This window comes from Grus americana, chromosome 1 (genome assembly GCF_028858705.1).
Source record: "Grus americana isolate bGruAme1 chromosome 1, bGruAme1.mat, whole genome shotgun sequence".
NCBI lineage: Eukaryota > Metazoa > Chordata > Aves > Gruiformes > Gruidae > Grus > Grus americana.
In genome coordinates this window covers 98,936,588-98,946,762 of record NC_072852.1, presented here as the reverse complement: position 1 = coordinate 98,946,762, position 10,175 = coordinate 98,936,588, and the positions used below count along the sequence as shown (strand labels likewise).

General features: G+C 47.7%; 1 protein-coding gene across 1 annotated transcript; it reads right to left on the bottom strand.

The window, feature by feature from the left end:
- Positions 1-4,611: 4,611 nt before the first annotated feature.
- Positions 4,612-8,746, bottom strand: LOC129200946 (OX-2 membrane glycoprotein-like). Its single transcript, XM_054812202.1, has 6 exons — positions 8,630-8,746; positions 7,464-7,802; positions 6,909-7,193; positions 6,085-6,187; positions 5,757-5,877; positions 4,612-5,141 (listed from the first exon to the last, which is right to left on the bottom strand). Exons 1-6 carry the CDS (start codon positions 8,709-8,711, stop codon positions 4,932-4,934), a joined length of 1,140 nt encoding a protein of 379 aa, XP_054668177.1. The 5' UTR covers positions 8,712-8,746; the 3' UTR covers positions 4,612-4,931.
- Between the last annotated feature and the right edge of the window lie 1,429 nt (positions 8,747-10,175).

Genomic DNA, 10,175 nt, shown 5'->3' with positions numbered 1-10,175 from the left:
GATTTAGTGGAGCCCTTCCTCTGTCAGCTAAAAAAAAACGAAGCCCAAGGTCCACCTCTACCTTTTTAAAACATTTTCTTCTATCTTCTAGGACCAACGAGTATGTCTCAAGTCATTTAAATTTCCCTCTGCTGGCCTTCCCCTTTTTGTTTTGAGTAGAGAATGGGTTCCCTCTAAAGTAGATCAGGTCTCCTGCAACTAACCTACTACTTGTTGTTTGAGACTGACATACCTACATCCTTCACACACATTTTTCTCATAAAGATAACAAAGTTTTCTCATAAAGAGAAAAATGTGATAGCAAGTCTCCTGTGCTCACCTGCCTTCACTATAGTTGAGGGGATTTCAGAGGGAACTCGAGAACTGCAGATTACACAGCTTAAAATATATTTATCAGAAAGTGCCCTGTGCCTTTAAAGTGACAGAAGCAAGGAAGTCCCAGGGACATCTTCCTGCCTTTATTTCACAAAAATAAAGGGGGCATTTGGGGAACTTGAGTGATATTTTATATGAGCTCACCCTGTAACTCACATCTACTGAAGTGGAAAAGTTCTATATTTATCCAGATTTTACTGCTCCTTCAATGGGCTGGGGAAAAGAAAGAAGAAAATGATGGAAGGGTCTGGAAAGTAAGAGGGCTGCTTCTTTGGAAAAGAGGGAGGAAACTAGAGCTGAACAAGGAAAGGATGAAGACCAGAGATAACCTTAGGGCAGAGAGAGGCAAATGGAAAGTACTCCAGGCAGACCAGCAATGGCAGAAAATTAAAAATCTTTTTATAGTCATAGAAGAACAAGACACAAAAGTCCCTTTATGCCTTATTCTGTGCTTTCATGTCAACCACTTCTTTTTACAAGGACCTAGCTCAGCTCGGTGATCTCTGCCAAGTTTTGCAAAGTTCTCTGTATGCCACCTTCTCTGGAGCTGGTGGAGGCGCAACTGACACCGACTCTCTGGCGTGACAAAGCCTTTGAAGTTAGTGAGAAAAAGAATAAGCAGAGACCTCTTGTCCTAAAATCCAGAGAGTTTTTTGTTCCTCTCCTTTTATTTCTTCACCTGCAATACACCCTGTGTGCTGGTGGAGGAGGCAATCTGAAATCTCTTCTGTCACAAATGACGTTTATTCTTCATTCTTCACTTTGAGGTAAGTACTAGACTCTTAAAAAAGCCATCAAGTGAGACTTCCTGGAAAAATTGACACTTTTTCTGCTTATTTGTTTTCCGAATCCTTGGTGTGCATTTCATCATATTTTCATTTTTCCTTCTCAATCACTAAATCTAACATTTTAGTCTTAGAAAAACTACACTTTTCCACCAAGGATAAATCATGTACTCACTGCCAGAAGTACAGAGGTGAGGCCATTCCTTTCCCCCTCCTTCAGCACTGAAGGAACTCTTCACTTCTTGAACCACACAGCTGGAGTACCACTGGTTGCTATCTCACAGCACTGAGCCTGCACATTTCTCTCTACAATTTCCATTTCCTGGGAAAAAGTTATTTTTGAAAAGCAGTAGTTAAACACACTTGCCCCCTCTTCTGTTGTCGTGTTTATACACGTATATTGATGGCTTTGAATCATAGCCACGTGTCCATGACTGCCATGGAAAAAAACCACAGATAATTTCTCTGGGAAAAAAAAAAAGAGCATTTAATCTCAGAAAACTCTCATTCAAGGAACGCCAAGTTGAAGCCCCTCATTGTAACCTACTGTCCTGGTTTTGGCTAGGATACAGTTAATTGTCACAAGAAGCTGGGATGGGACACAGCCAGGACTGGTGACCCAAACTAGCCAAAGGGGTATTCCATGCCATATGATGTCACGCTCAGCATAAAAGAGAGCTGGCTGGGGAGGAGCAGCGGCTCAGGGATGGGCTGAGTGTGCAGTCATCAGGTCATGGGGAGAGAAATTGCATTGTGTATCACTAATTTTTTTTATATTCTAAGTGTTGTTGTTATTTCCCTCTTCCTTTGCTGTTCCAGTAAACTATCCTTATCCTAACCCACAAGTTTTACTTTTGTCTTCCCATTCTCCACACGTCCCACCTGCTGGCTGGGGCTAAACTACGACAGTTCTTTTTGGTGCTCAGCATGGGGCCTGAAGCATTTGAAACAATGGCAGATCTGACCAGAGTGTGCTAAAACAAAGTTGTTATATTGCTTCAGGCAAAGGCAAACCCATCCCACAGGATTGCTTTTGCTCAAGGACCTGGGAGCACTTGGTGGGTAATGTGGAAAGATGGGGAAGTCCAATGCGTACCTCAAGGGGATTTGATTTTGGGTGAGAATAGACAATAAATTAAATTGTATGATGTTAATTGCTAAATAATCCTGCCATTGTATGTCATCACTACTACATTTACTATATGATGTATCAATGGTATTACAGTAAGGATCACCTAAATTAATGAAGGATGAACTTTGATGAAACCAAGCAAAGTGCAGTGATGCTGGAACTAGAACTGACTTCAGCAACTGGTGCCCAGCAACTTCCTCAAAATCAACATCTTCAACCTGCAGATCATGGGCATGAACTGCACCTGATACACCAGCCATGAGCTCCAGATGCAGCATGCAACAATCCAACAGCACACACCATCTCTCCTGCCCTGAGATACTCTTATGTCGGATAGAGCCTGCAGTCACAGACTACATGAACTCAATGGACATTTTAGAGGGATGACCCATTGGACTAAGGGAATGATATCTATGTATGCATATATACACATATCTCAAAGACAGTGAAAGTGGCAGTGATTAATTTGACACTGTAGGATCTGGGCATAACGTACATGGTATAGAACAAGGGGTGGATAATGTCGTGGTTTTCAGCTAGGATAGAGTTAATTTTCATCAGAAGCTGGGATGGGACACAGCCGGGCAGGTGACCCAAATTAGCCAGAGGGGTATTCCATACTATACAACTCTTATGCTCAGCATAAAAGAGGGCTAGTCAGAGAGAAGCAGTAGCTCCAGGACCATCTGAGCATGCAGTCTTGTGCAGTTGTAGGGTGAGAAATTGCATTGTGTATAATTCGTTTTGTATATTCTAAGTACTGTTGTCTTTATTTCCCTCTTCCTTTGCTGTCCCAGTAAACTGTCCCTATCCCAATCCATGAGTTTTACCTTTTTCTTCCGATTCTCGTCCCCATTCTGCCGAGATGGGAGGAGTGAGCAAGCGGCCACGTGATGCTCAGCCGCTGCCTGGGGCTTCACCACAACACCTACATGCATGCGACACGATAAAACTTCAAGGCAAGCTGAATCAGCACATGATTTTCAGAATGCAGGAAACATTTGTCCTTTAAATGCTGAGCAACTCTTAGTTAAAACATCACTTGAGATAGACTTCTATAGGTCCCTTGGCCAAGAAACCCAAGATTGTTTTCTAAAGGTCCATTAGCCAAGAAGCCCAGCTGCAGAAAATCCAGCTCTCAGGAGGCAACCCTGGGCAGAACTTGTCAGAGGGATTTTGGCAGTGTAGATGCCTTCCCAGGTACTACCGAACACCTGCCATTCCCACTTCTCCTCTAGCACACCTTCTTTTGTCCATCGCAGACCAGCCTGGCAGCTTGGAGGACAGACCTGGGAACATTTGCACATTGCCTTCCCTGGTCCTTTGCAAGAGCTCTTTCTTCAGCAGAGCAAGGCAGGACCGCAGTCAGCGTCCACCACAGAACAACACTCGAAGTCATTTCGTCATGTTGTTCCTGAAAGTCTTTGGACACAGGGATTGTAATTTCTCGATAAGTGGGTAGGGTTGCTGGATACCAAAAGACTATTTGAAAGTCCAAAGAGAAAAAAAAATAGCACTCCTGAGTTGCTATTGTTTTAATGGGAGACTCACTGGAGGCGTTTTCACTTTCATTTGGGATCTCTCCCACTAGAGGGTACTCTGCTATTATAAAAGAAAGCGCTCTGCACTGAGGCTGCACCGTGACAGAAGCTGTTAGAAGAGCCTTTGCAAACACATTGGAGGGACATTTCTAACACACCTCGTGGAACGATACAGAGAGCTGGAGGGGAATCTTTCTACCTCGAGCCCTTAAAAACATAACTTTTTTCGAAATACCAATCTTGGTACATTTCCATGGGTCTTGCAGCATTGGCAGCACAGTTCCTCCTACCTGATTACCTGTGAAACATCAAAGGGCATCCCAGGACATGTCACCTACTCACCGGCTTGTCTGGCTTGATCCTTGCTGGCATTTGCACGCTCACCCACACTCGCTGCAGGTGCCGCACCAGGGACAGACAGGCTCTGCCCCTGGTCCAGGCTGGTGGCTGGCAATTGGTTCCTCTCCCTCAGGTCTCCTCAGTTGTGCCCACCAGCCCATGGTCCCAGCCCAGTGGCCAGCACCAGGCCCCCATACACATGTGCACACTGCTTAGGGAGTCTCTCACCCGGGAAAAGAGTTAGAAATGGAGTTTAATGAGAAGACAGGATACACCATGGTGACCAGGCGCCAGGCACAGCCAGACAAGCATACTGATCAGCCTCATGCATATGTGATACCAGACCCTTTTATCCCTTTATCCCTCCATTTTCCCAGGCCTTTTCATCTCCACATCCCCTTGATTCCTCCCTTTCTCCCCATTGCCTACGCATCCCGTAATAAGTCCTGTGCAATCCCAAAACGTTCTTCCCTTGCATCTTATCGTGTGTCTACACCCCTTTAAGCGATCGCTCCCTTGGTTCGAAAAGTGCTCCACTGATGACTCATCTGGGTGGGTTTCACACGCGGACCCTGGGGCTGAGGATCTCCTGGGACATTCCTGGGAGGGGTCTTGGCAAGGTGTTCCTTCCTCTGAGTCCTTAGTTTGAGCTCCCCACCTGCCCTTGGGTCCCTGGGCTCCTCTGGGCTTGTGGAGATGGGTCTTTAGTGGGCTGACGGCTCTTCTTGTGCTGGGCTGGGGAGCAGCCACGTCGAGATGTCATTTAGACTCCCCACCTGCTGTTGCCTCTCTATCCTCCTTGATGGGTGTGCAGCCGAGCTCCCTGATCCATACCTTACATTGCCTCTCAGTGTTGCTCTTCAGGTTCTCAATTTTCTCTGGAAACAAGCGCTTGTATTTCTTTTTCTCTCTCAGGTTTCTCTTCTCACCTGACAGCCTTTCATGAAGTGAGGAATTTGGTGTCCGCTTCTGCAAAAGACCCAGCACAGTGGTGTGGTCACCGCAACAAAGCTCTACGTTATCTGGCAGAGAGAACTGACGAGAGGACAGAAGGGCTCCCCTTCACAGCACAGGGCTAGCAAGAGCTTGCAAGGAAAAAAGGGAATCTGTGGGATGTCAGAGGAAAGCAGATAGTGGGGGTGACTCCCAGCTGTGGTCACTTACTGCTTTTGTCTGTGCACACCACCAGCCCTCCAGAGCACCTTCGTGCCTGTATGACCAGCATGGCAGGGCAGAATTTCCTGGGAAACGTCTGTGTGAGGCTGCTGGTTACAGCGCCTGAGCTCTGCAGCGCTCCCTCGCCTTCCCCCAGACGGGACATGCCATCTGTCCTCCTGGGCATTTCCAGTACCTCTTCCCTGCCTTTCCACTTAACCGTTGGCTAACTTTTCTCCTTCAAGCCCCCGGTTAGATGGGGCACGTATGGTGTCATCTACCCAGAGTGGCTGTCCCATGCAGCAGAGACATGGCAACAGGAGTGGACCCCAGCTCTCGATGGAAGGCTTTTGTCACATTCCTGGTAAGTGTTGCCAAGGCTTTTGAAAGATGTGAAAAATTACTGGAAGACTTGGGTGTTTGCATTACCTCATTTTGATAAACAATGTGCTGGTCCTTCAGTGTGTGCAGGCTCATGGCTTCCTCACTTCGGTCTTGGTGCAAGCCTTTCTCCTCTGCAGGTGTTCTGGGTGCACTGTGTCTCTCCTGTCTGGAGAAAAAACACATTAGCTAGTCACATAATTCTTAGAAATCTCCCAGCATTTAGAGTGAATCTTGCTATTTTAAAGATGCGGTTACCACTTGGATAAGTTTCCAGGGCAGGTATATAAAAACACCAACAAGGAACAGAAAGGTAAATTGCAAGGTGAACACAGGCCACCTGTGTCACTTGCAAGAAAATGTAAATGATTCTTACCTTTTCCTTTTTCTGTTGATTAGCCTTATGACATAATGGATAAAGATTGTTAAGAACACCACAACTGTTAAGACCGCCATGATGATTATGCTCTTCTGATCACCTACAAATGAAAGTAGTAAGTTGACACAGAATATAGAGGGATGTCAACATGTTTCTTGTGTCCTCTTCCAGAGGTTGGGACTGAAGTGGAACATTCATCAGTTTGTGCTCATTTATTCTTTGAAGAAGAGAAAGGAACAGCGTAACACCGTGGTAGGTGAGGAATTAGTTTATTTTTAAAATAAATACCAATAATGTCTCACATTTATGTGATTTTGGGGCAACCAAAACCCACCATTTTTACTCCTAATGTATTTGTGTTTCTCTTTCTGCATGAAGAAATTTTATCATGAGGAAAGTCTCCCATCCTTTGTGAGACATACTCTCCTGCAAGATCTTCCATGCAAAATGTTGTTCCCCAGCATTCGACAGCCAGGGGCCTGCTCTGCTGGTACCCTCCAGCTGTGGATGCTGCTGGAGAGCTGGTCGCATCCACTCTAAATCAGCGATAGTGTAGAAATATAAGCATACAGAGACATATGTAAACACACACAAATCTATATGCTTATTATACATACATATGCACACACCCACCACACATACACAAAGGTACTGCAGGGGCAAGTCTTCTGGATGGTTTCAAATCATGAAATCTTCATCCAGCATGAGATCTGAATACCCAGAAAAATGACTAGTAAGACCTACATAAGCACAAGCTGCGGTCCCACAGTCACACATCCTTTCCTAAGCACTCCCCACTACATTGCCCCACCTCTCCATACCTTCCCTTTCTTTTTCCAGGTAAAGTGCCTTCATTTTCCTTCCCTGTGGGTGGTCGAGGAGGCAGGTCAAGGCACGGAGGTGGTTGGCAGAGAAGGTACACCTGTTTGCCACTGTTACTGTTCCATTTGCATTTTGGATGTGGTGTATTTCAGAGGGCTCATCCGGGCCGCTGTTATCCAGCCAAGTGATTTTGGGGGCAGGCTTTCCTGTTGCTGAGCAGACTGCAGTGAGGAGACCCTTGGAGGACAAGTGGGAATCATATCCCACTTTTAGCTCAGAAATTGCTGAGAATGAAAAAATAAGGTAGTTTTTACACTCTCTGGTGAGTTTACGGTCACCTCTCTGTATGGGGGTTCTTACCCGAAAGCATCTCCCAGCTTATTTACCTTCACCTCTGAGGAAAGGTATTGCAATTCTGGAGACTCTCCACTGAGGAGATGCTGCTGCATGGAAAGTCTCCATGTGGTTGAGGGGATAATGCCTTACCCACCTCCTGACTACATCAGACCTGTGCCGAGTGCCAGAAAGTGAGAAGGTGTTAGTGGAAAACTTACTTTGGATGTTGAGGTATATATCTTTGCTGAAAGAGCCATGAGGGAACACATTGAAAATGCACTGGTAATAGGACTCATCCTCAAATGTGAGATTTTGGAGAGTGATAGCTGAGGCCTTCAGGGTTGCTGTAGTGAAACGCACCTTCTTCTGAAATGGCTCTATTAGCCTCGGCCCGTGGTTAAAGCTATAGGTGGCTATGTTCTGGAAGGAGGACCCGTTTCTCTTCTGCCAGGTGACTTGCAAAACATCCATCGAGAGTGAGAAGTTGCAATAGAAATTTGCCTCTCCACCAAGGGCTGCTGCAATAATGCTGTCAGATTTCACAGCTTCCTTCAAACCTAGGAACAAACCAAACCCCAAAATCAGAGAGACGCAAAAAGCAATTCACTCGTGGAAGCCTATAGTGCTTTGAAGCATCCAGTCAGAGCACTGGAGCAAGGAACTTCACCACAAGGCCATGCAAGACGCTGGGAGACCTCAGACATCTTGGTCTCATGGGTGGCCATCACATCATTAGCCTACACTGTGCATTTCCCACAGCGAGGAGGAAGGTGGCGCAGGAACAGAGGGCAGGCAGGCTCCTTGGCACGCACAGCAAAGCCGAGCCCCGGACTCATCTGCCTGCTTCATCCCAGTGCGTTACTCTCAGCTCGCCTTTGTCCCCGGGAGCTCAGAGGCGCCTTGTACAAACCCAGCACATGGCAACCACCCAGCGAAGTGGCTGTCCCTCCTGCGAGCATCCCCGCTCCCCTCTGGCCAGCACCTGCAGTGGTGTGGGGGAGGCAGAGCAGCCCAGGGCACCTGGCAGCTGGGAGGCAGTACAAACAGCTGCAGAGGGATATCCCCCCGCACCAGCCTCTCCCAACAGCAATGTGCGCTGCCCGGACGTGTGCATTGGAAACGCAAACCTGCTCCATCCCTTGTGCTGAGGAGCTTAGCGACACTTACAAAGAAAGGGAATACACAGACTGAATATACGGCTTGAGTACAAACTCTGCTGCCCTGTGCCCCCTCTGACCTGCAATTTCTGATCTTGCTGCTGACCAGCCCCCAGATTACGAGCTACTGTTCCAGTCACCAATTAATATTTTTCAGTAAGGATGGCATCTGGGTCTCTCTGCTTGCCAAGAGTTAACCTCATACAGGTAAAGGGCACTTCACTCACCTGTTGCTGCACCCTCCAGCTGGAAGCTTCTGCAGAGCAGCAGCAGGCAGATTTCAGCCCGGTAAAGCAGGGAGGAAAGCATCGTGGGACAGAGCAATTACCCAGGGAAGCTCAGCTCCTTTCTCTGCATCCCTCAGAGGGCAGCTGGCCTGCCCGGGGGGAACCGTTGAAGACTTTAGACCTTGTTTCAAATTGCTCAGAGGCCAATCAGAGGAGCAGGCAGAGGAAGCCTGGTCAATCATTAATCAATACAAACTGGTGGCGGGATTTTATGCCCCAATGACTGCACTGGTTGCTGGAGCAGGAAATAAACCGCGTACCCTTTATTTCTTTTTTTCTTCCCCAGCAGCAAAGCTTGGTGTTGCACCTTGTTAGCCCCATGCCGCTGAGCTCCGCTGTGAGTGCCGTCAGAAGCACTCGTATCTTGCAAGGTGTAAATGCAGAATCGTCCTGGTAAGCGCGGGTGGTGGCTGGTGGAGAGGGAAGAAATGAGGGGCCGCAGGCCCCGGCAGCCCCTGCTCCCTTTGTTTTTGGCAGAGGAGGGAGGTGGGCGGGGAGGTGCTGCCTGCGGATCTCTGCCCTTGCAGATTGCTGAGCACGACACCAGGCACTGATCCCGACACCGGGCACTGATCCCAGGCTCTTCAGGGACATTGCTTTCCTCCCCCAGACCTGGCACAGAGGACTCGCAGGCAAGAACAGGAGATGCTTCTCTGCCAAGACGGTGGCATGGAGACAGCTGCAGATGCCACCGCTTTAACCCAATCCACAAGCACACCGAAACCACAAGTTGGATTATGAAAGGGGTCTCTGCAGAAGGCAGGTTTGGCTGACGTCCTCTCTCCCTGAGTACATCTGCATCTCACCTAATTCCAGAAGGGGAAGGCCAGGGGTGCAACAGTGCTCCTGCGCTCGGGGGTGAGGTCTTTTGCCCAAGAGTTTCACTGTAAAACCACACAGCGCAGCTCCTGGCCATATGGTAATCCAGTGGTGAGATTAAGCACCCTGTGAAGTTTCTAGTTATATTTACAGGATACCCGCCATAGTCTATGCAATTTTTCTGGGCTTTTCTGTAAGAAAGGGAGAAGGCTATTTTACAGGAAAATACATGAAACAATTACCATACACTTTCTGTCTGTGTTCATCTCTACTATTTATGAATTTCACCCTTCCCTCCATCAGGAGGGGCAGCATAATGTTTTAGATTTCTGGCAGGTTCCTATGGGTTTACACTCCACATGCACACCCCGACCCAAACCTTGCAGATTAATTCATAAAAAGGCAAGGTGGACTCCAGAACATCCCTCCTGGCACCTCCGTCACAGGAAGGGGCTCCATCCAGCTTCTCACTGGGCCTTACAGGACCAGACTGCACTGCAGGTAAAGATCAGGGAAGTGAAACCATCACACACCACCATGTCAGAGCCTTTCCGCAGGGTCCCTCGGGGATTTTGAACTTCTCTACCCCTCCGTGGCTCTATCACTCTCCTCTGATGCCATCTCCCCTCCATCTTCTGACTTCTGCTCCAGGCGTAAGGGGCTGTCT